Consider the following 27,846-nt stretch of genomic DNA (forward strand, 5'->3'; position numbering starts at 1 on the left):
GGGCTCTCCCTGCCTTTCCTTGCCTGGTTGTTAAGTTTGGGGGTTTTGTCTCTTCTCTTTTTTGTATTAAAATGTCACTGAAGTTTGAGCATGGTTAGCTTGTGTGTGAAGCAAGGTGAGCTATCTCTTGGCTGGGTTTAACTCTGTAGCAGTGTTTCTACTCTGTGAATTTGTTGTATCCCAGTAGATTTCCAGGACCTCACAGAAGAGAGGGAAACAATAGCAAGAACAGAAGCAAACACTATATAGCATTAAAATAAACACCCAGTGTCTGCTATGACATCTACAAAACAATGAATTTACCACAAAAATAGGAATGGTAGAGTCAGCAGTTGGAAAAAACAAAATTAATAAATATCCACTAACTAGATCTGGCATTAAAGTAAATATCAGCTATGCCATCCAAGGTACTATAACTGCAACATCAGGGGTAGTAGGGCAGGAATGTATAAGCCAATTAATTCTAAAATATGGGAAAAATACATTAAGAGAAAAAATAATAATAGGATGCTAAAAGAAAGGTTAGAATGTTCGAAATATAAAAAGAAGAAATGTAGCAAGTGATGGCTACAGAGGAGGAAGAGAAAAAATAAAACAAGGGAGAAAGAAAGAGAGAACAAAAGAATTTGGCTATTAGAGGGAGAAAGAAGGTGAGAGAGAAACTAGATAAATAAAAGCAAAATAAACAAAGACCCTGAACCTCAAAGACAAGACAAAGAAAAAAATCGCTAAAAATGAGAAAAGAAGAAACAAACATGTATAAATACATATATATTTATATACACATATATACATACATATATGCATACATGCATATATATGCATGCACACAATAAGGTATATATACACACACATATCTATGAACCAACAGGAAAAACACCAAAAAAAAAAAGTGGAAAAAGATTTTAATGAAAAATTAAAGAATTGTCTCCACTGAGGTGTTCAAAACTGTCAGTGAGGATGAATGATTATGCCTGATTGTCTTTCTTTCCATATCTTTTAATTTTTGTGTTGCTCACCAACCTGCCATCTTACAGTATGGCTTAAAATGGAAGCTGGTTAAAATAGCTTTCAAGTTCTCTTACAAGTATAAGGTAGGACAAAATGGGAAGTGCTTTGGATTGTAGATTTGTCTGGACAGACCAGAACAAAGTACTCTGAGGTGGGACTGCTGCAGAGTTCTAGAAGGGAGTTCCAGTTGCTGGAGTTTAGCTCTGTTTAAGCCTTAGGGTCTTTGTTAGGTGGTGTCTGCTCTGGAGAGATCAACACATCCCTAGGACAGGCAGATACCAATCTCTTCTGGGAATCTGGCTCTCAGCAACCATCTAGGAATTCTGCTGTCAGGAAAAGGGAGCTAGTCCTCCACAGTTCTCATATAATACCTTGCCCACAAAATGTGGCTTTCCCAGGATTAGTCCCTGAGTGTAATCAATCACCCATTAGTTTCTTAACCATCTACATTTGGTCACATGAAGTGCCAGACTTAAAGTGAATACTACTTACCTACATATCTCTGACTTGAATCCCCCTTGGGTATAATCTGTGCCTGTTTCACTCACATTCTGCTAACTGTACCCTAGGCCACACATTAGGTGCTTACCAGGACAGTATGGCAGTGTTTGCTGTGATCTCCCAGGCTCTTGCAGCAGTAAGCTGCCTATGGCCACCTCAGGATGGCTCCCTATCATAGCTCTTCACTTGCCAGTGGAGAAACACAGCACCTTTCAAATAGCATTTCACTGTGAAGCCTCTGGATCTGTTAAGTTCAGTCTGCTTTTCTGTTTTAAGGATTTTATGTGCCAGATTTCTCCATCATGTTTCTCTTTTTTGTGTTATCCCTCCTCTGCATGGTGAATTGGTACCACTGTTGCATTTGAATTGGTTCCAGTTATGTACTTATTTCTTTTGTTCAGCTCACCTAGATGTCTTGAGTCTCTAAGAGACTCTGTCTTACACTGAATTTCAGTCAAATCCCTCTTTACCCACCTTGCTGAGAAGCAGCATTCCCACTGCTTGTATCCCAAGCTATAGAGCATTAAGCTTTTGTGGCTTTTCTCTACTCTGGTATCTTGAATCTACAAAATTTGGAAACTTCAGAATTTCTACTATTTTTTTAAATGATTTTTTACACTATGTTTGGTGAGATATTGTTGTGATTTCTTTTAATTCTGTGCACATAGTTTGCTTTAGTTCTTTGCATGTATTCATAATAACTCACTTGGTTTTGGTCTACTATATCTCTCACTAGCTCATCTTATTGGCTTTTTCAGTTGACTTATTTTTCTTTCAGTGTAGAAGTTTTCCTTTTTATCAGTGTATTTTTTTTTAACTTTTGTTGAATATCTGACATTTTATATAATATTTCAAAATTGAAAATCATATTTCTCCCAACCTCAGTATTTATTGTTGTTACTGTTTATTTTGTCTGTCTTTAATGATATTTTTTTACTGATTTTATAAAGTGTATATTCTATATAATGTGCAACCAGTGAAGTACCTGCTCAGTTGCCACTATGGCTAGTTTATGACTGATCAGGGATTACAATAGATGCCTTGAACCAATACTTTTCTCAGCCTTTGTCAAAACATCCAGAATGTATATTGAAAAACATTTTCAGTGCTCATGAAATTTGAAATTCTGCCTTTGCCTTTAGGTGCTGATTGCACAGGGCCTCAATTTCAGTCAGAGCTGAGACATTGGGCTCTCTCTGATATTTTCTGGGCATGTGCACATAGTTTTCCTCTTATATCACCAAGAACATGTCAGAACTTTTCATAGCATCCTATTGGGCATCATATTTCAAGATCTTTCTTATAACATTTTGGCTAGGTTTTTAATTATCTCCACCTTATATTATTATGGTGATAAACAGTTGCTGGGAATTGTGTTTGATATATGTCATGGGAATACAGCTCTTCCAGTAGAGTGAGCACTGAATTGGGTCAAATAATAAAAATCACTGCAAAGGGGCTTCTAGGAGCTGCACGACAGGTAAAATAGTGATAATGCTCTGAGGATGATAGTTTTGTTTTGTTTTTTGGAACTGAGGATTGAGTCCAGTTGTGCTTAACCATTGAGCTACATCTCCAGCCTTTTTTTATGTTTTAGTTTTAGACAGTGTCTCGCTAAGTTGCTTAGGGCTTGCTAAGTTGCTGAGTCTGGCTTTGAACTTGCCATCCTCCTGCCTCAGCTTTCTGAGCTGCCAGGGTTAGCAGGCACCACTTGGTCTGGCATGATAGGGCTTTTGAGAGGAGCTTCCTGTCTAATCTGCCTCTTCTTGACTACCAAAGCACCTGGTTTTCACAGATATAGGGATATGAGGGACTTTTGATTTTTGAGGCTACTCCACAGCTGGGGAGAGGGGATAGTGATAAGGCAAGTTAAAAAAGCAAAAAGCTTACCATTCTAATGAAGGTTTAGCATGTTTGTTTGTCTGTTTGTTTTTTATTTCCAATGAACTTATTTAATCAGAATTTTACAGGACTCTAGAAACCTGAATTTCTAACAAATTTTTGATTAATAGTTTGATTTGGGGAAGCAGTTTTAACCTTCATTTTGTGTCAGATCACGTAATACAATAAAATTAAATTAAGTCATTTAATTAAACAAAAAAAATTTATACAAATTATTAATACCTAAACACAATTTGGTTTGGAAAATGAAATCATACGAATATAGTTATATTCATAAGATAAGTATGCTAAATGAAAAAGCTATACAATAATGAGAAACATTAACAGGTTAAGTCTAAGTACAAAGGAAGATACTCCTTTGAATTCCCATGTTCATTGAGTATGAAAAGCCAATCTTTTGGTTCTTTTCTTGTACATTATTCAGTATCCACATTCTCTGCATCTGATTGTATCCCTGGATTTTTTCATTTTCTGTGTGACATTCTCAACAGATAGATATACCATTGGCTATTGCTTTGGGGGTTGAACATAATTTTGGGTGTCCATTCCTAGTACCTACACAACAGGGAGACTCTTCCCCATTTTTCCAAACAGAAACCCAATTGTCGCGATGTCCTTATTACCAAATTTATTTTAATAAATACTCCTCAGATTGTTTTAGGCCTTTGGTTTATTTTCCAGAACTCTATAAAAGTTGATGAGGACAAATTTTCTAGAGTTTCCATTGAATTTATGACAGAGAATATTTATAAAAATTCTCATACCTGTCCCTAGTTTTAATTTACAGATCCCAGTGATTCTTTTATTCAGAACATAAAAGTTCATCATTGTGTAGCTCTAAAGTAAAATAGTCAATGTCATGAATTACTAGCTGCTCTTCTTGGATAATAGTATTCTTCCACAAATTCATACTTCAGGATGCTACTTATAACTTTTTAAAATATAAGTTTGTAGTAATAGTAAAAGATATACCTAGTCTACTGCATCTCTTATGCAACAACCTGTTTAGATACTTGAAGTTATCTCACTTAGTATTCAAAACACATTTGCAAAGATTTTTTCGGTGGGGGTGATACCAGGGATTGAACTCAGGGGCACTTGATCTCTGAGCCACATCCCCAGCTCTATTTTGTATTTTATTTAGAGACAGGGTCTCACTTAGTTGCTTAGCACCTCACTTTTGCAGAAGCTGGCTTGAATAGATGATCCTCCTGCTTTAGCCTCCAAGGCTGCTGGGATTACAGGCATGCACCACCATTCCAGCTTGCAAGGATTTTTATATTGGTATTCCCATTTTGAAAATACAAAAACTAAAGTAAAAAATTAAATAACTTTATATCTAATACATCTAGGAAGTAGAGAGTCTGGAATTCAAACCCTAATCTCTGAAGTTCATGCTCTTTTTATTACTTACTGCATATTTGTACTCTGTTACATAATTGCATTCATTTAGATCAAAGGTAAACTCTCTGAGGGAGAAATCATAAGCCATGTGTTGTATAAAGGCTATTATGTGTGTGACTTATACAAGAGTAAAGGAGCCTTTTAAAGCTAAAACTATCACTTTAAATTAATAATTATCAAAATCACTTAAATTGTAAAAGGCATAAAGAACTAGGTAAAAAGAAATACTTTGCTGATATTAACAATTCTTTCTTAGAGACTGATAGAGCAGCGTGATACTCTGAAAGAAACAAATGAAGAGCTTCGATGTTCACAAGTACAACAGGATCACCTAAATCAAACAGGTATATTTCGTTAGATTTTAATAAAGGTTTCTATAATGGTTGAAATACTGAAACATTAATCTGTTTTTGTTTAGATGCATCAGCTACAAAAAGTTTTGAGAATCTTGCTGCTGAGATTATGCCAGTGGAATATAGGTAAATTTATTTCTACTGATTGATAGACCATATTTAATATTAGAAATGTGGTTTCTTCCTTTCCTCCTTCCCTATATCCTTCTTTCCTTTTTCTTCCTCTCTTTTTGTAAATCACTTGACCTTTGAAACTTTTCATTTTATGAGTCATAGAGTTGAAAATAACTCCTTTTTATCTATTTATTTAAACATTGTAATTTAGATTATTATTGCTGCCACAGCAATTTTAAAATTTATCACAAGTAAAATTGTACAAACTGGAAAAATAACAATCTAGTTTTTATAACATGGGTTTTGTTTTGTTAAAATTATTTTTATGTTTTTTAATTTGGAAATTTGTTTTTTGTTATTGGTATTTGGCATTGAAAACTATATAAGTGGAAAAAGAGGAATTATCAATAATAATAGAAGAATGAAGCAGAAGTTAAGCAATACAATATTTTTAGGTTGATCCAACATTTAACTTTGTCTTGTACTGCTGTGTTTACTTGTAGGCATTTGACTAATCTTTAATTTTAATGGTTTTCTTTTTCTTTTGGTAGCACTGGATTTATTACTTCAAATTCAATTTATTTTTTGTTTAAATCATTTTGAGATATAATTTATCCATTTAAAATATGCAGTTCTGTGGGTTTTTTGTTATATTCATAGTTGTCACTATCATATTGTGACTCTCATCACTGTAACTATCTAATTTAAAACATGTTGAATATCCCCCAAAGAGACCCATGCTATTAGCAGTCATTCTCCATTCCTGACCCCTTCCAAATCTAAGCGTATCTTTATGGACATTTCATATACATAGAATTATACAGTATGTAACTTTTGTAACTGACTTTTGCTTAGCATCATGTGAACAAGGTTGTTTCAATTTGTTCAGAGTTTTATTTGTTAGAATATAGTCATGATTTCCACCTTTCTTACAAACTTTACTAGAAACTAATACATACTTTTTGATTATTAACATCCAGTTGTTTTGGAAAATGCTTTCAATTCATTTGCATTTACCTGAAAGTAACAAATCATAGTGAAATTTTATTTTGTCATCTGTTTAAACTTTATGAACCAATAGTTGCTATACAGCAATTGCTTCCATAGCAATTTAAAAATTTACCAGAAGGAAAATTTTAAAAACTTGCTAAGTAACATATTATACTTTTAATAACATAACTTCTTATGAGGTGGTAAGGTCACTCGTTGTATCATAAATAATAAATTTACTGTCTAACATTTATGCAACACAAAGTCACTTTAACTTTACAGGTATTTTAAGTTTCCTAGCATGGAGTCAATCATTATGCTAAAATTAGTAATTTAATAAAGAATCATATAAGTTTGTTAGAATTATGGTACTGACATTTAGAAGAACCAAAATTGGGATTAATTGGAATTAGTTGTTTCAGGGGAGAATGAGATTTGGGAATGAAGTAAATAGGAAACAATTACTTTTCTACTTAATACCAAATAAAGATTGCATTTGTGTTTTAATACCAAATTTGCATTTTAAAAATGTTTATTTAAATACTTAAGAATTTTTTTCAAGAAAAGACTTGAAACTGATTACCATCCTAAAAGTATACTTAAATATTGTAGACAAACTATGTTCTTAAATCTATTGCTTTTCATTCATATATTTTTCTGAGTATATCATTTTCTTTCATGACTAGTTTCTAAATTACAAAAGTAAAATAATTCATACTATCTCTTGAGGATTTGCATATACAGCATAATAGTATACTGGTACCTTTAATAATTTACTACTTATTTTGAGGCATGGTCTTGTAATAAACATAATTTTAAAAAAATCTTTCAGAAGTTTTGATCACATTTTAAAATGATAGCTATTAAGTGAACATGAATTTTCTCCCTTAAAATTAAAAGAATATAGGGACTAATACCTGAAAATTTTAAAACAAATTTGCTTTCCAACATCAGGGAGGTATTTATTCGACTACAACATGAAAACAAGATGCTTCGCTTGCAACAGGAAGGTACTGAGAATGAGCGTATTGAAGAGCTACAGGAGCAGCTAGAACAGAAGCACCGCAAGATGAATGAGTTGGAAACAGAGCAAAGGTGACTCTGACTACTCCTTTTTAACCTGAGGTCATGGTGATTTGGTTACCTAGCCATGAAATCTTGATTCACAGAAGTAGAAAATATTGCAGTAGTTTAAGTAATTGGCATTATCTAGAAGTAGTTTGGGATTTTTGTTTATTGTTTTGGGTTTGTTTTTTTGGTTGGTTGGTTGTTTGTTTTTGTCTTTCACCACTATTACCTACACTCTGAAAAAAATCAAGTGATCATTTTAATCATATTATTTTAAAATATGTGGATGATCCATTAATTGTAGCAGACTTGGTCAACCAGTTTGCTTATTTTTGAATTTCATTTAAATCACTTCAAATTGACAGGACATTTAACATTTGAATAAATGACTCATTAACTATTTATTTCTGAGCAAGTAACTTAAACTCAGTTTCTCTAGCTATGCGTTGTTAGATTCCTGATAATGTATTTAAAACAAATGAGATACTTATCTAGTACCAATGATTGCTAAAAAAATAGTATAATAATAAAAAATATAATATTATATAAAGCTTACTATGTACCAGGTAATATGAGATCCATCTTACAACAGGCTGAGCAAAGAGCGAATCCGAGAACTGCAGCAGCAAATTGAGGACCTTCAGAAGTCTTTACAAGAACATGGCTCCAAGTCTGAAGGCGAAAGTGTAAGTAACTTACAAATTATAAATAATTCTGCTGTGTGGATTCACTTTAATAGTTCCTGATACCCAAATTAATTTTGAATTTGAAAGTGCCACCATTATCATTAAGGGTACCCTCAAATACCGTATATATCTGCATAACAGATGCAGTGATTTTGCCAATTTAGAGCCTATAAATTGATCATATATATTGTAATGTGATTTCTATCTGTCCTGCTTCAACAGCTATGCCTAAATTTGTGATAATTCTTGATTTGAGAGCATGCTATACTTGAGGCCTTCATAGTTCTGCCAGGATTCCAACAAGGCTGACTTGAATAAAGTCTAAATGAGAATAATTAGCAAGTCAGAATTAAGAAAACCTTCTAATAAGAACCTAGAGAACAAAAAAAATAATGATTTCAACCAATGTGTATTCAAGAAATGGATTATACCAATCTCTGAAGGACAAAGACCTTAATGCAGTTTTGAAGACATCACCCCCTATTTCTTCCTTTCTTCTAAACTGACAGGCCTTGTTATTGTCTACTGATGGCAGATAGTGTGAGGACAGAGATAAGAGGTCTTTAAAAGACCTCAAATTTAGCCTAACTCTCAATATATCTGCAGTTTTCCTGTAGTTTGATCTCTGTATCTGGAGAGGAAATAATGTTGAGAGAGAAATGTATTTAATTAAAAAGAAATTACAGAAAAGGTAGGGCTGGATGTGTGTTAGAGAGATATCTATTGATTGAGATTAGATAAAATGTTAAGTGATTATTCCTGTTTTGTTGGGGGAGGAAATTGCAGAGTAAGTAGAGATGGAAAGGAAGATTGAAAGGGTTGTGTTTCCTTTCTGTCTTTTATATACTTTATATGATTTTCTCTTTTTTCCCTGGGGGCTTGGAAAATAGAAATCGTCTCATGCATGGCGGCATCTCGTATGTGCATATATACGGTATCGTACCCTCTCTAATACAAATATTTTTAAGTCACTTTAGGGAATACTTTTAAAATGGTATCTATTTGGGGGAGTTCATTTTGGATTTCAGTGTTTTAAATATTTTAAGTTTCTTTATCTTTCATTTTATATTTATTGGTGTTCACATTATACTTTACAACTCTGCAGCTATTCAGTTGAAGCAGAACTACTGTTACAACTTAAAGTACTGTTGATGAGAGGAAATTTTATGTTTTGAATTGTTTAAACAGTACCCATTTGCTTTATTTTTGTATTAATATTAAATTTCTTGTGTGTATAATGATAACATTTATTGAAAGATAAAATTGTATTTTAAGATAATGATTCATTAGATACTTGAATGTTTGATACTCCTCAGTATATCACATTCAGTTTCCATTTACTATTTTTCTTCAAATTCAAATTCAATATTTATTGTGTTCAGAATTACATGGCATTTTTCTGTTAATATACTCTTTCTTACTTTATTTCCTATTTTCCTTTACTTTTCCTTTTGATGTAAAAAACATGCCTAAATTTTTGTGCTTTTAAAAGTATGTTACCAGAAATACAAATTTTTAAAAACATTCATAGTTTTATATAGTAATATGCCTTCAAAAGAATATAAAAAGATATTTAGATGTATGAAAAATTTACCTTTGTCAAGATAGTCATCTTAAAGCAGCTTTTTTTAATTTTATAGTCCAGCAAACTAAAGCAGAAGTTGGAAGCTCATATGTAAGTAAAACTAGTATTTAATTTCAAATATGAGAGGGGAAGGGTTGTTAAGCTTCTGAAGTTAATCTCCTTTTCTGAATTGGTGAATAAAGGGAAACATTCTGCTGCTGATTTTTCTTTTCATCAAAAAGTGAAAAGAAAAACATGCTAAAAGGCTCATCCTACCTGGCAACCATCCCAAACTTCTACATTTTTAAGAGTTTTTAAAATGAAACTGTCACAACTAGATTTTGTGGGTGTTTAACCTGTTAAATATTTCCTTTTACTTTCCTAGGAAGTGAGGGTGGCAAGAGAAAAATATTTAGCATTTTTTGTACCCACCATGTCTAGGCAGTCTACATACTCATGACAAACCATGTAAATAGGCAGGTATTTTTCCCACTTCCCAGGTGAGGAAACTAAGGATGAGATAGTGACTTGCCCAGAGACAACAAATATTTTGTGGCAGAGAACAGTTTTCATCCTTAGGTCTGTTTGACAGCTGGCTGCATCCTCTTTCTTAGGGAAAAACTAACAGAGGTCCATGAAGAATTACAGAAGAAACAAGAACTCATTGAAGATCTTCAGCCAGATATAAACCAAAATGGTAGGTATTTGTAAACATTCGGACCAGACCATAATTTAAGGGTTCGCCCTTTTTAGTTGAAAGATGCAAGAACTATTCATAAGTCTTTGCACAATGTGTAAATGCAGACATTATGAATAAGAACCATGATAATTTTAGTGCTGAGTTCATTAAGATATAATCAAATAAAAGCCAAAAAAGTTAAATCTAATAAAATGAACTGATTGATATATAGGAGTATCAAACATTATAAAATATAATTAATACCATGTAAATATGAATGAAATGATTTCAAGCCAGATTAAAATGAACTTCAAAACATCAAATAGAAATAATGCCATATTTTCTCTTATGGTTGTGCTTAAATTTGAATGTATATTTGCTTATTGAAATTCTTGATCTAAAGGAGAAATATAGATTATAGTATAATAATGAACAATCAAGGATGTATTGGTTATAATTTCAAAAGTTTTAGATAAGAATTCACTGCGAAGAAGAAATAAGGTTTTTCTCCTTTAAGTTCTTTTACCGGTTTTTAGAAAGTAAATTTGATAAATATATTTCTTATTTGAGGGTAGAGTATTTTAAATCTTAATAATTAGTCATGTTTCATTTTATTTTTACTAATAGTACAAAAGATCAGTGAACTTGAAGCTGCTCTTCAGAAGAAAGATGAAGATATGAAAGCAATGGAAGAAAGATATAAAATGTACCTGGAGAAAGCCAGAAATGTAAGTGACTTACCTTTCAGAGGTCCAGCCTTTGTGGCCCACCTTCTAATTAATTCTTTTTCTCCTGATTATGCACTGTTCCTGTATCTATATCGTCAGTTTGCTCTCCACAGACTTGCCTTGCCTGTCAAGTTCCTGGAGTATCTCCATGTCAGTCCTCATACTCTTCAGTCTCATTCACTACTGTCAGACTAGCATCAGAAAACATAAACACATCACTTATAGGGACAGCTTAAACATTGATTGTAGTGAACTCATTAGGGAATGTGACTACACTATTATATGGGGTGTTTAGCATTTAATAAGATAAACCTAGAATATATATTTCCTAGACTTTTAGCACATTTGCTAAGAATAAAATTTGCTAAACTCTTAGCAAAAATCAACATTTTTACCTTTTGTGAAAATTTAGCTTTTTAAACTTGTTTGAAGTTGTTTTAGCCTTTGGTCTAGATTTAACAGTTAAACATTATAATGTTTGCCAAATTAATTATTTTTCCTTGTTTCATACTTAATAAATCCTGTTTTCATAAAGTTTTTTGTTTTCATGAAACCATATTAAGTATTCTCTTTCAGAGAATGTTAACATATTCTTTTTAGTTTTTCTGAATAAAAGAAGGAAATTTTATGGTGGCACTTTCAAACAGTGGTAAGAGGGCTACCTTTTTTATATTTAAATCTCATGATATTTGTTAATTAAGGTGTCAGTAGTACCAGCAGCACCAGATAAACCCAAGATCTCAAAGCTTGACATGATACAAGTTTGCTTCCTGATCACATCAAGTTCTGTCATGAGGGGAAAAAGATCTCTATTCCATGTGCCCATTCCAAGTTCTAAGCCGACAATCTGCCTTCAACATGGGTGTCCCCGGTTCGCTTGACATTGTCCAACTAGTAGACGAGGAAAGATGGATAGATTGCATGGGAGATATATAATAGGTCAGGCCTCGAAACAGCAAAAATCCCTTGAATTTCTATTTCAGTGACACATCTCAAGCATGTGGCTACACTCAGTTTCTCTGGAGGCATAGAGACATAATTGTGCTAAGAAAAGGAAATAGGCTTTATAACTACACAGTTTGTCCAATAACAAAAGTATACATGCTTATTGTATAAAATATAAAAAAGTTCCCAGAGACAATTGCTGTTAACACTGTGGTGTATTTTCTTAACAGTGTACTTTTTTATACATATTTTGTCTGTGACTAGTAATCATATATGTGTGTGTACATATATATGAAATTTTTACTTTTAAACTTAACCATTTCTTCTTGTCACATAAATATAATATTTATTGAACACCTACTCTGCTAAGAACTAGGAATATAGCAGTGAATAAGATAAACACTATGCTTTAGGAGCTGACTTTGCAAAATAAAATAATATATAAAACTAATTTTGTGGGATGTATCAGTTTCCTTATTCATTATCCTACTGTTAGAAATAATTTGTTTCCATTTCCTTTTCATTTTTTACTCCTAGAAATAAATCTATAGGCAACATATTTATACAGAAAGCTTCCCCCTTTATTTTGGTTTATTATCTTTATTTCCTAGAAATGGAGTTATTGTTCCAGGAAATAGTCTATTTTAATAAGATACGTTATTTCTAAATGATGTTCTAAAAGGATTATAACTAATTGAAGAAAACAGCAACAATGAATATCTTATTCTCGCCATCATTAAGTAATATCATTTAAAAGATAGTTACTTGCTTTGATAAGCAGGATTTCTTTTTTTTTTTCTTACATTGTTTGAGGGAAAAGGTTAAAATAATGGTTAAAATAGGATATGCCTATTATAGTAAATTTAGAAAATAGAAAAAAGTCACAGCCATACTTTTATGATTTATGGATAAATTATTGTTTGAATCCATTATTATACTTTGCTTTTATGATCTGAACTCCATGAAAGCAGGCACTGTGTCTCATAATTTTCTAGATCGGCTTCTCCCACAGTAGCTGCCACATGTCAAGACTCAGTAAATGGTTTTTGAATGTTTGAACCCTAGTAATAATTTGGTGTCTTACCTTCTGTTCTTTTCCCTTTGTGTCTCTATAAATGGGTATGACATTTCTCTAACTCATTAATTTTAAACCTCTAAAAAATAGATTTATGATAGGCACAGTGGCACACATCTATAATCATCTCAGTGACTCAGAAGGCTATTTCAGGAGGATCCCAAGCTTAAGGCCAGCCTCAGCAACTTAGTGGGACCCTGTCTCAAAAAATAAAAAGACCTGGGAATGTAGCTCAGGGTTAAAGTGCTCTTGGGTTCAATCCCCAGTACCAATAAATAAATGAATTAACAAATAAATAAAACTACCTAATATAGATGTCCTCAATATTGGAAATTTGTGGACTTTACTTGTACTTTATACTTGACTTTTCCAAAACTGGTTTCCTAATTGAATGCCATCTACATAGTTTAGCCAAATATTTTTTGCTACATTCTGATCAAAAATTTCTCTCTAAGTATATTTATTTCATTTTAGGGATGATTTTTAATGTTCTTTTATTAAAGCATTATAATAATACACAATATTTTGATGAAATTATACATACAAATTGATTTTAATCCTCATTGCACCCTTTTTCTTCCCTCCCCCTCCTTCTTTTCTCCCTCCTTTACTGATCTTCTTTCATTCCTTTGTTTATTTTTTATTGGTACGATACATAAAGATGAAATTCTCTTTGGTACATTTATATATGTATATAACATGATTTTGTTAACTCCATTTTATTTTTCTTTCCCTTCCTTCCTCTCTCCCTCTCATTGTCCTACTTCTACTCCACTGGTCTCCCCTATCCAACTTTTAGTAATTTGCATAAATATGATGGAGGACAGTACTGTTTGCAAATAAAACCAGGTCTGTTATATTTATCTGATATATTGAATCACTAGATAATGATAGTAAAAAAGATTCTTTTAAGAATTTTCTTTTTACACTGTAAAATCAGCAAGTTCCTGTGTAGTTATTGAATTCATTTTGATTTTCTTTTACATTCAGATAAATATAAAAAGTGTTATTTCATGACCTCAGTGCTCAAAACTTTGAGCAATTAAAAGGCTAAAAGTAACTATCCCTGAGTACCTAGCCTTGAAGAAGGAAAATTTTATTTGGGGATAGGGATCTGTCCATTTTTTTACTGAATTTTTGTACCATTTCCTAACTCTAGAATATGTTGTTTTTGTCTTTTATAATTTAATTGTAAATAGATAGCTGCTAGATGACTATGTGGACTATTTTCTACTTCATTTAGTTTGTGCCAAAAATATTCCTGTATTGTCAATATTGACTTTTCCAAAACTGGTTTCCTAACAGAATGCCATCTCCGTAGTTTAGCCAAATATTTTTGCTACGTTCTGATTAAAAATTTCTCTTTCTCTCTCTAAGTATATATATTTCATTTTAGGTATGATTTTTGTTAACTTCATTTTATTTTTCTTTTCCTTCCTTCCTCTCTCCCTCATTGTCCTTCCTACTTCTACTCCACTGGTCTCCCCTATCCAACTTTTAGTAATTTGCATAAATGTGATGGAGGACAGTACTATTTGCAAATAGATAAAGTGAACATAAATTATTTTTTCTTTAAACAGGTAATAAAAACTTTAGATCCCAAATTAAATCCAGCATCAGCTGAAATAATGCTACTTAGAAAGCAGTTGGCAGAGAAGGAGAGAAGAATTGAGATTCTGGAGGTAATTATGAATAATCACACATTTTTAATTATTCTATGGGGAAGTCTGGTAATTAATTCATTTCATATATTATCCATTAATGATCAAGTTTCAAAAAATGTTAGAAATGTAGTGATTTAGCAATTAGTATGTTTATAACAAAGTATCTCACTAGCCCTCTAGATTGGCACATACATAATTTGTGTGTCTTCTTTATTTTCTCATTGTAGCCCTCCCTCTTTAACAGCCAATTTTTATGGTTATCATTTACTGCCATGTTCCTTTTAGATTGTGAGGATGCGATTTCATTCAGAAAAAGAAAAAACTGAGCTTACCTTTTAAAAAAGGTACTGTGTTTAAAAGCTACTGTGAGCCAGATTTGTCTCATCTTTTCTTTTTTCTCACCTGAACCTAAACAAAATTAGTTGGAATTTCTGGTAGAATGAAGTACTCCTAGAATCCCAGTAATTCCCCAAACAAAGCAGCCATCTTTATTATCATACAAGGTTATGTTAGTAATGATCTCATTAATTAGTTGAATCTTTAAATTTTAAAAGTATTTTTGGGCTAGTGGTTAAACATTTTTTAGAGGCTTGGATACATATGCCAGCATGGAATTGTATATTCTTAAATTTTGTAGTTGGACATATTCTAGTTTGTTTTGCAGAGTGGTTTACAAAATTTTTTAATACTATGGTGAGACAATAATGCTATTCTTGTAGTCAATATATACTTCCTTTTACCAACATGTAAATAATTACAAATCTATGTTGAATTTTATATTCTGGCCTTGAAATTCTCATAAATGATAGTAGGATTATTTTTAAATCAATCAATAATATTATATTTCAAATTCTATTCAGATACCTTTTTTCTAAACAAGTAGGTGTGGACTTTGGTGGAAATATGTTTGTTTTAAGGTTGGACTTTAATCCACTCCTTCCTACATCCAGAATGTACACCAAGCATATGTGTGTATGCTGTCAGTGCTTCTTCAGACTATGATGTGTGTTGAGAAAAGTACTGGGAAGGGATGTCTTTTTAAAGAAATGCTGTTAATTCTTCAAGATCCAATTCAAATGTTTCTTCTTCTGTAAAAGTTTCCCTGTATTCCTTAGGCAAAGGTAGTTGTCTCTCTGTAATGAGTTCATGTATTTTTTTTAAATTCATTGAATAGCAGCATTGGTTTTCCTTTTGGCACATTTTGAGGTATATGAGAGCAAAGGCTATTTCTTATGCTTCTGTATGCACATCAATAAATATTACATAAATCAGAGGCCAGGATTATAGCTTTATTGGCAATCTATTTTAAGTTTATCACCTTTCCTCTCTGGGCCTCAATCTGTACTTCTAGAAAAATAGACTTGAGGACATAATCTTTGACAGTGGCTTTTTTTTTACTTCCCACTGCAAGCCAGTGAGAATGTATACAATTGCTATTGTTTGAAGTAGGACTTCCAAAAGGATCATGTAAGAGTGCTCTGTGTATGTATCTCTATACACACTGAAAAAGAAGAAAGGAGAAACATGATATAAATAGCAGAGGCTGTTCCATCTGCTACCCCTTCAAGGATGTCTGCACCTGGAATAGTATGAGCCAGAAGGGCATCACCTTCGGATTTAGTGTCCACATGCCTTTTGTATCTTGAGTGCCTTTCCCAGGGTCTTGTCAAGTGTTTCAGGATTAGTTTTTTATGAGCCACCTATCTGTTGCTCAATAGAATTACAAAATTCTGTGTTACAGAATTATGAAATTTGCTGTTAAGTTAATAAAAATAGACTGCCAGCCTCTGCAGTGGCACATAAAAATTACTGCAGGGAATCTAATACACTGCATCCTCTTTTTCCTTGGTTCAGCTCTTCATAAGTGAAGCCCCAGTTTTGATAACTAAGCCAGTTGCTTTTTTCCTCAAGATAAGAGGAACAGCAGCAGAAGACTCACTAGAAAGGGTGTGTGTCTGTCTGTGTGCGTGTGCGCCCATATTAAATCACTGTTTCTTTTAGTAAAATTCTGAAATAAAGATTAGTCACAAATCTTCTTTCTTAAAGATGTTGTGAATACTTTTCTGCATGAATCATTTCACACTTTGACTACTTTATGTGCCTCACAAATACATTCTTCATATTCTCTCAACAATGAGATTGTGAAGAAATTATTCTGTTTTGGGTAATTTGGAACAATTTCTGAGATTTTAAATGTCCTCATATCTCTTTCCAGAGTGAATGTAAAGTAGCAAAATTTCGTGATTATGAAGAAAAGCTCATTGTTTCTGCCTGGTATAATAAGGTGAGTGAAATGTAACCAGTGATTGGATATTTAAAATAGTCTTTTTTGGCGAACAATAGAAATATACTTTATACCATTAACCAGGATGTAACCTGTTTATATAACTGAAAGAAAAATTACTCTGGCTGTGCGGATATTTTATCTTCATATCCTCTTTCTATTAATGTTGATTATACTTCATTGAATTGTTTCATAACTCATCAGCCTTTAACTGATGCATATTTAGAACAGGCAGGAAAATCAATTATTTTTTAAATAGCTTTGAGCTGAAACTTTTAATTTGTATTGATAAAGGGTTTCTAAAAACATGAATATCTAATGCAAAATTCTTGAAGCAGTACTCTTCAATAATGATCTATCCATTCTACTAAAGAAAAAAATAATATTATACATAACTTTAATTTTGTCATGCTTAGATGTTTTCAAGAGTAGCATTCTATAATGTATAAGCTTCCTTTGAGCTAATTAGCTAGAATAGATAAGATTTTAGCCATTTTCTATCATTATCTATCACTTAACACAAGGGAATTTCTGTTTATAGCCCACATGAGTGTGCTGTGCTTCCTCGTGTAGCACTAGTTGTCTTTCCATGACTAGTCGGTGTAGATACAAATAAGAAGTTCTTTTTTCATTTTTCAGTTTATATTTGTTGAACATCTACTATATTTCTTGTATTAGCTATTTATGATGCTAAGTTCAAAAAATTGTTTTGAGGTCTATGAGGTCTAGTGAGAGTAATGCCTTCTCATTAAAAAAAAATAGCCCAAACTATAATCATTTGTCATATAATAATATATCCAGAGACCATACTTTTAAGAATCACCAATCTAAGCTTTTCTGTATGGTATGTCTGCTTAAGCTGGAGTGGGTCCAAACATAAAAAAAAAAAAATTTTGGGAACCTTTTCCTATTGTTGTAATGAAGCCCAAATCCAGTATGTTCTTTTAAGATACTGAGGGTTTTGTTTTGTTGTTGTTGTTTTCTTATTGTTGTTTTATTTTGAAACAGTGTCACTAAATTGCTTAGGGTCTCACTAAGTTGCTATGATTAATCTCAAACTTGTGATCATTCTGCCTCAGCCTCCTGAGTTGCTGAAATTACAGGTGTGCTCCACTGTGCCTGGCTTTAGGCTACTGTTTTAATGATTTCAATTTTAGTGGGTTAAAATAGAGAAACTGGATTTTATGTTTCTAATTAGCATTACCATGTGCAGATTAATCTGCTTTTGAATATTTTCTTCTATAAAAATGAGATAACCTTTAGCTTTCTAGGATTGTTTTGAGGATAAAGTGTGTATGTGTGTGTATGTTTGTGTAGAAGGATGTATACATAGATGGATGGATGGATAGATATAGCTATGTATATATTTAGTAATCTTATATGTTTTGGTTCAGAGTCTAGCATTCCAGAAACTGGGGATGGAATCCAGGCTTGTGAGTGGCAGTAGTGCTTGCAAAGACACTGGTGTCTATACTCCTGCACGATCATTCTTAGCACAGCAGCGGCACATCACCAACACCCGAAGAAATCTCTCTGTTAAAGTTCCTGCTACAACATCTGATTAAACTGCAAAAGAAAATATAAACAGAAGTGCCCTTAAAATATTTTATACCTTTTAGCTTACTGCCAGATTGAAAAAGAAGGTTAAGATGCTTGGTAATCAGCTATTTTAGAATCAAAATGCATCACATTAATTTTATCAGCTGACACTGAAAATAAAGTATAGAATTAGCTATCTCTCTGGAAAGCACATTTGAATAATTGGAAGATGTATTTAAGCACACATCTCAAACATTTGTCTTTTAAGAGTATTATAATTTCAAATTGTCTATATATTTTAGTTTAGTGTTTCAGTTGTATTAGTAACTTGATAATTCATAACACGTAATCAGTAATATGTAATTTAAAAATGCATCTATATTTGTTTGATGTTTTTGGTCCATGTAAAAATAGTCATGAGGTAGGCATATGGAAAACTATACAAGGATGATTTGTTTGACTTGATACACCCAAGGTTTTACTACTTCTCTCTTCTGTCATTGAATGGGTATGTTTTGTCACCCCATAGAAAGTAAATGTTTGGACAACTTCAATATTGAAATGACTTTGCCATAGTAAAAATGACTGATTGGAAAATTTACAGATTGTGAAAGAAGTCATCATTCTCACATGTCCCAGCTAATAAACAAGGGTTTCTGGAGAGCTTGGTTGAAATGCTAAGGGTGGGAAGTAGACTGACATTTGTAACAGGTGCCTTTCTGATGGAAAGCAAGCTGAAAAATATACTTTGTATAACATGGCCACAAACTTTTTAATGTAATTAATGAAAATTACAGTTATTGCTTTAAAGCATAAAATTATCTGGCTTTTGCTTTTAAAAAAAGTACAACACAATATAATAGTTTTTGTCTCTTCTGGAAAGAGGTGAAGCAGTGATAAAACAATGTAGCATTAATTTGATTTTGTTTACTAATTAAGGAATTTGTCTTGGGCTGAGTTTTTGGTATGCAGATCATTTTTGCCCAAAGCTCTTATTTTTAGAAATGTTCCCTTTTTATTTGGGGGGAGCGCATTTTTGAAAATCACAACTTTGGAATATTAGTTTTGTTAAATTTCTTGTTGTTCATCCTGATAGCCATGTGGCAATTTAAATTAATTAAAATAAGAAGTTTAGTTGCTTAGTTGTACCTGCACATCTCCAACCAAACGTGGCTAGTAGCTTCTGTATTGGGCAGTTCAAATATAGACTACAACAATAAAAATAAATGTTAGCACTATTTCAGATGTTACAAGGAACTGAACTGTGATGTAACTTGTGTTTTGTGTTTGAAAAAGTTGCATACCATACGTTGTGATAACTGTAATTAATCTTTCCAATGCTGTTCAAGAGGTACAAGTACATATTAACAGTATGTCTAGACCAGAGATTAGCAAGCTTTATGTGAGGGGATAGATTTTAAATATTTTAGTAAATAATTCAGATTTTATAGGTTACATGTTCTCTGTCTCAAGTACTCTATGCTAGTGTAAAAGAAGCCATACACAGCATGTAAACAAAATGGGCATGGCAGTAGTTCAGTAAGTTTATTTATAGCATCAAGTAAGCCAGATTTGGCTGGCAGGCTATAGATCTGTGGTCTAGGTTTTATTCTTAGCTTTTCTTTTCAAATATGAGTATTGTTCCATCTGCAGTATTTTCATTGAAATAACTGGTTTTAAATTCTTGGTAATTTTTTCGATCACTGAAAGTACAAAAATTTTATATTGTGTTTGGGTCTCTGAGTTTAGGGAATATCTATCTGGATATTTTATTTTTTCAAGGTTACTTCTGTTGACTACCTCTTAGATTTTGATGTTTTTTATCTGTGTAATTATATTGTTTGCATTTTTGTATATTCTTATAGTGTCTGCTTGCCTGTGACTTTCGGTGAAAGAAAATAAGACTTCAAAATGTTTTAGCATGTTATTTAAACTTTTCTAAGTATTATTACAGCTTTTTGGTATATTTTGGCCATGAAAACATCTGCCCTTTGGTGTTTCTACTTGATTGTAATTGAGATTTTACAAACTCTTCAAGCTCACTTTTAATGGAATATATTGTAAAACATCAATCTCAAAAGACTAGTATATTCCAGTTCAATTGCTAATAAATTTTCAGTTATTATACTTGGAATTTCTAAATAAATTGTGAAATTTCTGAATAAGGGTGTAGGCTAGAAACTTTTTTCTTAACAGAAAAAAAACAAGTTTCCTGATTTAGCATTTTTATAATTAAGTAGAATTTAAAATGTTTGATATATAAGTATTTATAAACAAGACTAATGTAAAGTTCTATATTGTGATTATTCATACAGAAATTCAGGAACTGATCAGAAGTGAGATTCTTTTTCACATCTGGTTAATGTAGTAAGAATGACACCCTGTGGGTGGTAAAGCATTATAAATGTTTCATTCCAAACCATGATTTATACACATCTGTGTTGTACGGGAGGCTTGAATGTATATACTATGAAAGAGATATTCAGCTTTTATCTATGTTATAAGAACTGAATGTCCCAATGATTATAAAGTAAAACTACAAACCAATTTGAAAATGATCTTTAATTTTGAGCATTAGTTCAAAGACTAATGTTCTTTTCTCTTTTTAATATACACATGACAGTGATGTTTATCCTGAGATTAACCTAATGTATTGAGAAATATTTAAAGTTTATTTTTTCAATGAATGAGGCTAATAATTTAGTATAGATTAAGAATGTCTTATGTAGACATATTACACCGAGTATCCCATATCCACATGTCATCATCTTTGATAATGGGTGTGATAATTCAAATGTTAGATAATGCTTCCACAGCCGCACCTGTTTCTGTGTAGTGACACTTCTGACTCTTTGGGGTGGGGGAGCTTTTAGACCACAGTACTCTATGTGCATATTTAATGAGAAACATTCCTATGTTAAAATGTGAGTATATAGTTGTATGCAAATGTTTTTACTGTGAACCTGTACATTGCAGAGTAGTCTGGAAATTTATAAAGCACAAACCATAAAAGAGGATAGTATGCAGGGGTAGCTTAAATGTAATGTTTAGTTTTTAAAAGGCCCTTTCTATTTTCTATGGCAAAGACTTTGACACTTGAAAAATAGAAGCAATATTTGATTTATTTTTGTAAGTATTTAGAATATTATTTTAAATAAATGATATTGGGTCTTGTCCAATAATATAATTGTGAAATGTTTTAAGTAAATAAACTTTCTGCTTCTGTGTCTGTTAGTTTTGATGCTTTTAGTGGCACAAATCCATTCAGTTGTTGTTTTAAATAAAGGACTAAAATGTTTAAGATTGGTAAAAATGCATTCTTTTTCCTTTGAATTTTGTCAATGAAAAGACGTATAAAGTGATTTTTTGAGTGTCCTTTTATATTTCCAAATTCCCCATTCAAATGGAGACATCTTTCAGTAATGTGTAGTCCAGAACATTTCTAGGCAATAAAATTTCAGAGGCTGCTACTTACCTCTTAATATTCATTTTCAAGTTCTTCATTTAATAATAGAACCCCATGTTTTATATGGGGAAAAATATCCAGGGGGTCAGAAAAAATACCCCTCAAAACTTTACTTCTTAGAATCCCTTGTTAACTGGGTGTGAGACCATTTAGCTAAATTCTGGCTAATCATACTGATGGAGTGAATAGTACTGATGTGTGCATACCAAAAGAATGGGCTACTTTCCTTAGTCCCTAGTCTGAAATACCATGTGCCTGAAACAATCTTAGGTATAGTTGAACAACAAGGAAAAAGGAACTTGGATGCCTGCAATCATATTTTAATCATGACAGCTGTGAACTTCAGCTTAATTGTCTCTTAATCTTTTCAAAGTCTTTAAGCTGATTTTTTTGGGGGGTGGGGTGATTTTTTTGTAGCATCCTAACATTTTCCAATTTATACAAATACGTCGAGTTGTGAAATTGAGTTTTAGGAAAGCATAGGTGTTCCATGTTCTTGGTGTTAGACCATTTATTCTTGAAATATACCTTCTTTCTCTAATGTCCCCCTTTAGGCATCTGTTGATACACTTACCTGTGTCCTATAGGTCTCTAAAGCTCTGCTCATTTCTCATCATCTCTCTTCATTCTGCTCCATAGAGTAAATAATTTCATTGATTTACATTCTTCATGTTTACTAAATCATCTTGCCAGTTTGAAGATACATTACTAATTCCCTCTAGTAAATTTTAAATTTCAATTATATTTTCAATTCTAGAATTTATAGTTAATTGCTTTTTAAATTGCTCACTCTCATTATAATCTTTCATTCAATGAGAAATCATTGTTATGCTTACCTTCAATTCTTTAGATATGACTCTTTAAGTTTTTTGAACATACTTATTTAAATCTTATAGTAAATCCAGTATCTGGGCTTCCTCAGGGACAGTTTCTAGACACTGCATATTCCATGCATAGGCCATAGTTTCCTATTTACTTGCATGATTAAAGATTTTGTTGTTGTTGAAAATTGGCATTTTAAATGATACGTGGAAACTGTGGAAATCAGACTGTATGTACTACACACACACCCAGGTTTTGTTATTGTGACTATTTGTGCTTTTTGTTTAAAGACTCGCTTGGATTAATTCTGCAAAACTTCTTTTTATCATGTGCAGCCACTGGAATTCTCTGATAGCATAGTGTTCTGCTGATTTTGGTCAGAGGTTTTCTTTAAGACCTTGAGCTGTTAAGTTAGTCTTTTCCAAAGTGTTCTGTGTGAGCTGGGTTATACCCTTAACATTTGCAACTATATTGTGACTGTGACTTCCTACTTATTCTCAAGTCAGCCAGGAGTGAAAGACAGTCTTCTTGGGTCTCTCCGTAGGTGTGTGTAGGCCCATCTAGATTTCTAGGAATGTTTTAGCTTTGGAAGCACCAGTGGACTTCTCTTTTACCTTCTTAACTCTTATTAGTATTAACTGGTATTACCATCTTGGGTTACTGCAATGTTGTACAATTGTCAGTGACTCATTTCAACGTATACTCTATGTAATGGTTCTCACAGTGAGCTTTGAGTCAAGACCAAATGTGAGTCTTGAGAATGGGGTTTTTCAGGGAACTGCCAGAAAGGTCAAATAGGGATAGTTTTCTGGGCATGGGCCTTACCAGTGTTCCAAACCCATTTTTGCTCCCTCTGGGAGCTGCTCTGGTTGATATTCTCAGTTGCCATAGTTGTAAGCTGGTTGCTTTTCAGGAATACTTCAGAGCAGAGAAGAGATGGGCAGGGCAAATTCAAAGGGCTTTAACTGTTCTTCCTGAGAGTTGGTTCTTATTTTTATAAACAAATGCTCAAATTGTTGCAAGATTTTAGTGAATCTTGAAAATATTCCATTTCAGAATCCTGGAAATTATATGAGCAATTTTTGCTAGTGATCTCTGGACTCTTTTCAAGGAATGAATTTTAAAAGTCTTTGTTATTTCAGAAGTTCTCTCCACAAGTCTGATTTTTGAAAGTAGAAATTACCTTAATAATCTTTAAAGTCCTTATTTTACAGAATGTGAAATACAGGCACTGAAAGGTAGAGAGCTTGCTGCATAATGATGGGAAATCTATGGTATACTGGCAGCATTCAGCTCACTAAGCTGTTTGCTCCCCACTGCATGTTCAACAAACATTTATTTAACATCTACTATGTATGAAACACTAAGAACTGTGCCTCTGTGAATAAGATAGTTTCCTCTGCAAAGCTCAACAGCACTGGAAGTTTACATGGAAATAGAAAATACAAGCTTTGTAATTATTAGGGAATGGAGAAGGAAACTAACAAGGAAAATGCGTAAGTGGACATTAAAGCAGCTTTTGCAGGATGAATAGGACTCTAACAGGTGTAATTAGACATGTCTTGCAGGGGCGAAAAAAAGCTTATATAAAGACCTGAAGATGATAAAAGATCTGGCTTGTTCAGGAAATTAATAGTTCAGTAGTCTAGCAAGAGTACTAAAAGATGTAATTGAAGAGGAGAGCAGGTTTCCCACCACAGAAGTGATCCTCTGCTCATCTGAGGAGCAGGCTCACACTAAAAGTGATGCAAATTCTGGGAAGCCCCCCCCTCCAGAGGGCCCCACTTACCCAGATTACCAGTAACAGTGCTCTGGTGTTTTATTGTCTGGCAACCTTGCTAAAGAATTTTTTAATTATCCTGTAGCCAATAGGGAGATGACTATATTGTTCTGTGAACCCAGTGAAAAAAAGATCAAATTGCCCAGGGGAACAATAAGTTCTCCCAGGCTTAACAATATAGCTGGACCCTTTGTTTAGAATAACCACAACAGCATTACTATTATAATTTACTATTTGCCAAACACACTGTGTCACCTCAATATCCATTTATCTTTGTTCTTCATAAAGATACAAGACAGGTATATTAGATACCTCAGCATGCAGGAACAATTCCAAAATCTCAGTGGCTCCAAAATATTTGTTGCTTACATCATATGTCCATCTTGTTTAAGCTGTGATTCTGCTTCATATCTTTGTCACACAGGACACAGACTAACAGATCCTTATGTGGACGTTGCTGGTCTCATGACAGAGAGGAAAGAAACATGTTAAACTACTAGCTGACTCTTAAGCCCTCCAAGGTGACTCATGGAATTTTTGCTCTCATTTTATTGACTAAAAAGCTAATCACATGGCTATTCCTGCATTTATCAAGGTGGATATATATAATCATCTCACAGAAATACCACAAGGAAAACCACCTCAGAGAGGGGTAGAAGATATTTTGACCAATTATATTATCTATTATAGCTAGAGTTATTAATTCTATACAGTAGATTTGTTTGCAACTGAGTTCAGGAAAGTAAGGTAACCTGTTTAATTCACAAGAAAAAGGCAATAAGTGATGAAACGGGTTTGAATTTGAATTCAAGTTGGCATAGCCACAAAGCTCTGATTTCTAGTTCAACAGACTCTCTAGTGCTACTCCCTGGAATCTTTTAATGTGGTTTTATGTGCATGAGAATTCAGTGTTATTTTTGGACCTTTGATTTATTTGGGCAAAGAGAAGCTTCTGTTCTGACCCTAATATTTATAGTAGGCCTCATCACAGGTTTAGTGCCAAACCCTGAAAGGGACAGGGACCCTTTTTACTTGGTTCTTTCTTCTTGCTTAATTTCCAATCTGTGTCAAAAGAAGGAAAAGTTCTTAGTTTTTTAAGACAGAATAAATAGCTCATAGTGATGCAAACACACATAAGAGTGACCCAGAAACTACAAAATATCCATCCAGGGCATCACCCTGCTCTTGAGAAACCAGCCTGGGGAAATGGGAAAGGTGACTCTTCCAAAAGCCATCTGGAAAAAAGGGCCTGAAATAGGTCAGAACAAGCCTGTGCTCTTCCAATGTATTCTTTGAGAGATTACAGTATTATCATCAGGTGAGATGACAAGGACAAAGGAGTAGTGGTGAGAGTTGATTTCTGGCAATAGGTCTAATCTAGCAGTAGTCCACAATCATCATATCTATACTGTTCATTAACTCACTATTTTTTGAGCCCTCTCATGCTCCAGGCATGGTTGTTGATACTGCAGTCACAAAAATGAATAACAGAAACACTTCCTGTCCTAAAGGAATTTATCAGTTAACTCATAATGTAAATTTCATAATTCTGTAAATTTCATAATGCTCTTCAAAATTTAGTGGCTAAACAGAAACCACTTTTTTTTCTTATTTTACTTTCTCTATATTATTCACCAAATAGAATACAAAGAAATGAATGAGACCACTGATCTTGAAAGATTTTTCAGTTCAGTCAAGTAAAAATGTCATTAACATCTATGGAAATAGCAAGATGACAGATGATACAGTATAGAGAAACCCTGGACCAAAGCAAAACAAAACACTGGTGAGGCTAGGGAGGCTTTCTTTGTTACTGTGGGCCTTAATGTTTTTTTTTTTTTTTTGTTACTGTTGTTTTCTTTTTGAATTCCAGAATCTTCAGGGGTTGCTTGGGTTCTTTTTCTATGTATTTAACCTTATCCTCCATCCCTGACCTGTACAGGAAAGTAGACAGACAATGCACAGTAAGCATTTGAGGCAGAGAAGTAGGAAGGGAGACTAGAAGGAAGAGGACATAACACGTGAGAACACAGGTACCAAAAGGCTAAGTGCATTTGGCATCCTTTATTTTCTTCTATGCTGGATCCTGCATTCCCTGTGTCTTCTTATGGGAAATGTCTATTCAAATAATTTTTTCAGCTTTAATTGTTCTTGAGTTTTCACATTGGAATTTCATATATATTTTGGATATTAGTCCTTTTCTTTTCTTTTTTTTTATTGATTGTTCAAAACATTACAGAGCTCAAGACATATCATCTTTCATACATTCAACTCAATTGGGTTTTGAACTCCCCAAATACATAATACAGACTCACTTCTGTTACATACTCACAGTTTTACATAATGGCATATTAGTGACTGTTGTATTCTGCTACCTTTCCTATCCCCTACTATCCCCCCTCCCCTCCCCTCCCCTCCCATCTTCCCTCTCTACCTCCTCTGCTGTTGTTCAATTCTCTCCCCTTTTTTTTCCCCCCACCCCCTTGCCCCTCATAACCTCTTATAATTTTGTGTATCACTGAAGGTCTCCTACCATTTCCATATGTTTTCCCTTCTCTCTTCCTTTCCCCCCATTCGTCTTAGTTTACTGGTAGTCTTTTCCTCATGCTCTTCCTTCCTGTTCTATTCTTAGTGGCTCTCTTTATATCAAAGAAGACATTTGACATTTGTTTTTTAGGGCTTGGCTAGCTTCACTTAGCATAATCTGCTCTAATGCCATCCATTTCCCTGCAAATTCTATGATTTTGTCGTTTCTTAGTGCTGCATAATACTCCATTGTGTATAGCTGCCACAATTTTTTTATCCACTCGTCTATTGAAGGGCATCTAGGTTGGTTCCACAGTCTGGCTATTGTGAATTGTGCTGCTATAATCATTGATGTGGCCGTATCCGTATAGTGTGCTCTTTTAAGGTCCTCAGGGAATAGTCCAAGAAGGGCAATAGCTGGGTCAAATGGTGGATCCATTCCCAGCTTTCCCAGGAATCTCCATACTGCTTTCCAAATTGGCCTCACCATTTTGCATTCCCACCAGCAGTGAACAAGTGTGCCCTTTTCCCCACATCCTCGCCAACACTTATTGTTGTTTGACTTCATAATGGCTGCCAATCTTACAGGAGTGAAATGGTATCTTAGGGTGGTTTTGATTTGCATTTCTCTGATTGCTAGAGATGGTGAGCATTTTCTCATGTGCTTGTGGATTGATTGTATGTCCTCCTCTGAGAAGTGTCTGTTCAGGTCCTTGGCCCATTTGTTGATTGGATTATTTGTTAT

At 33.3% G+C, this 27,846-nt stretch overlaps 1 protein-coding gene across 4 annotated transcripts in view; it reads left to right on the forward strand.

The window, feature by feature from the left end:
• The window catches only part of Hook1 (hook microtubule tethering protein 1), a 56,708-nt gene extending 34,888 nt beyond the window's left edge, over positions 1–21,820 (forward strand). For all 4 annotated transcript variants that reach the window (XM_021726817.3, XM_078026354.1, XM_078026355.1 and 1 more), the window contains 10 exons: positions 5,075–5,162; positions 5,237–5,297; positions 7,230–7,370; positions 7,936–8,029; positions 9,670–9,704; positions 10,208–10,290; positions 10,900–11,000; positions 14,601–14,702; positions 16,900–16,968; positions 18,363–21,820. In XM_021726817.3, the coding sequence (XP_021582492.2) occupies positions 5,075–5,162; positions 5,237–5,297; positions 7,230–7,370; positions 7,936–8,029; positions 9,670–9,704; positions 10,208–10,290; positions 10,900–11,000; positions 14,601–14,702; positions 16,900–16,968; positions 18,363–18,533 (945 nt within the window). In that variant the 3' untranslated portion in view covers positions 18,534–21,820. The remainder of the gene's footprint in view (positions 1–5,074; positions 5,163–5,236; positions 5,298–7,229; positions 7,371–7,935; positions 8,030–9,669; positions 9,705–10,207; positions 10,291–10,899; positions 11,001–14,600; positions 14,703–16,899; positions 16,969–18,362) is intronic.
• Positions 21,821–27,846: the final 6,026 nt, after the last annotated feature.

The sequence above is a fragment of the Ictidomys tridecemlineatus genome, chromosome 11 (assembly GCF_052094955.1).
Source record: "Ictidomys tridecemlineatus isolate mIctTri1 chromosome 11, mIctTri1.hap1, whole genome shotgun sequence".
Classification (NCBI taxonomy): domain Eukaryota; kingdom Metazoa; phylum Chordata; class Mammalia; order Rodentia; family Sciuridae; genus Ictidomys; species Ictidomys tridecemlineatus.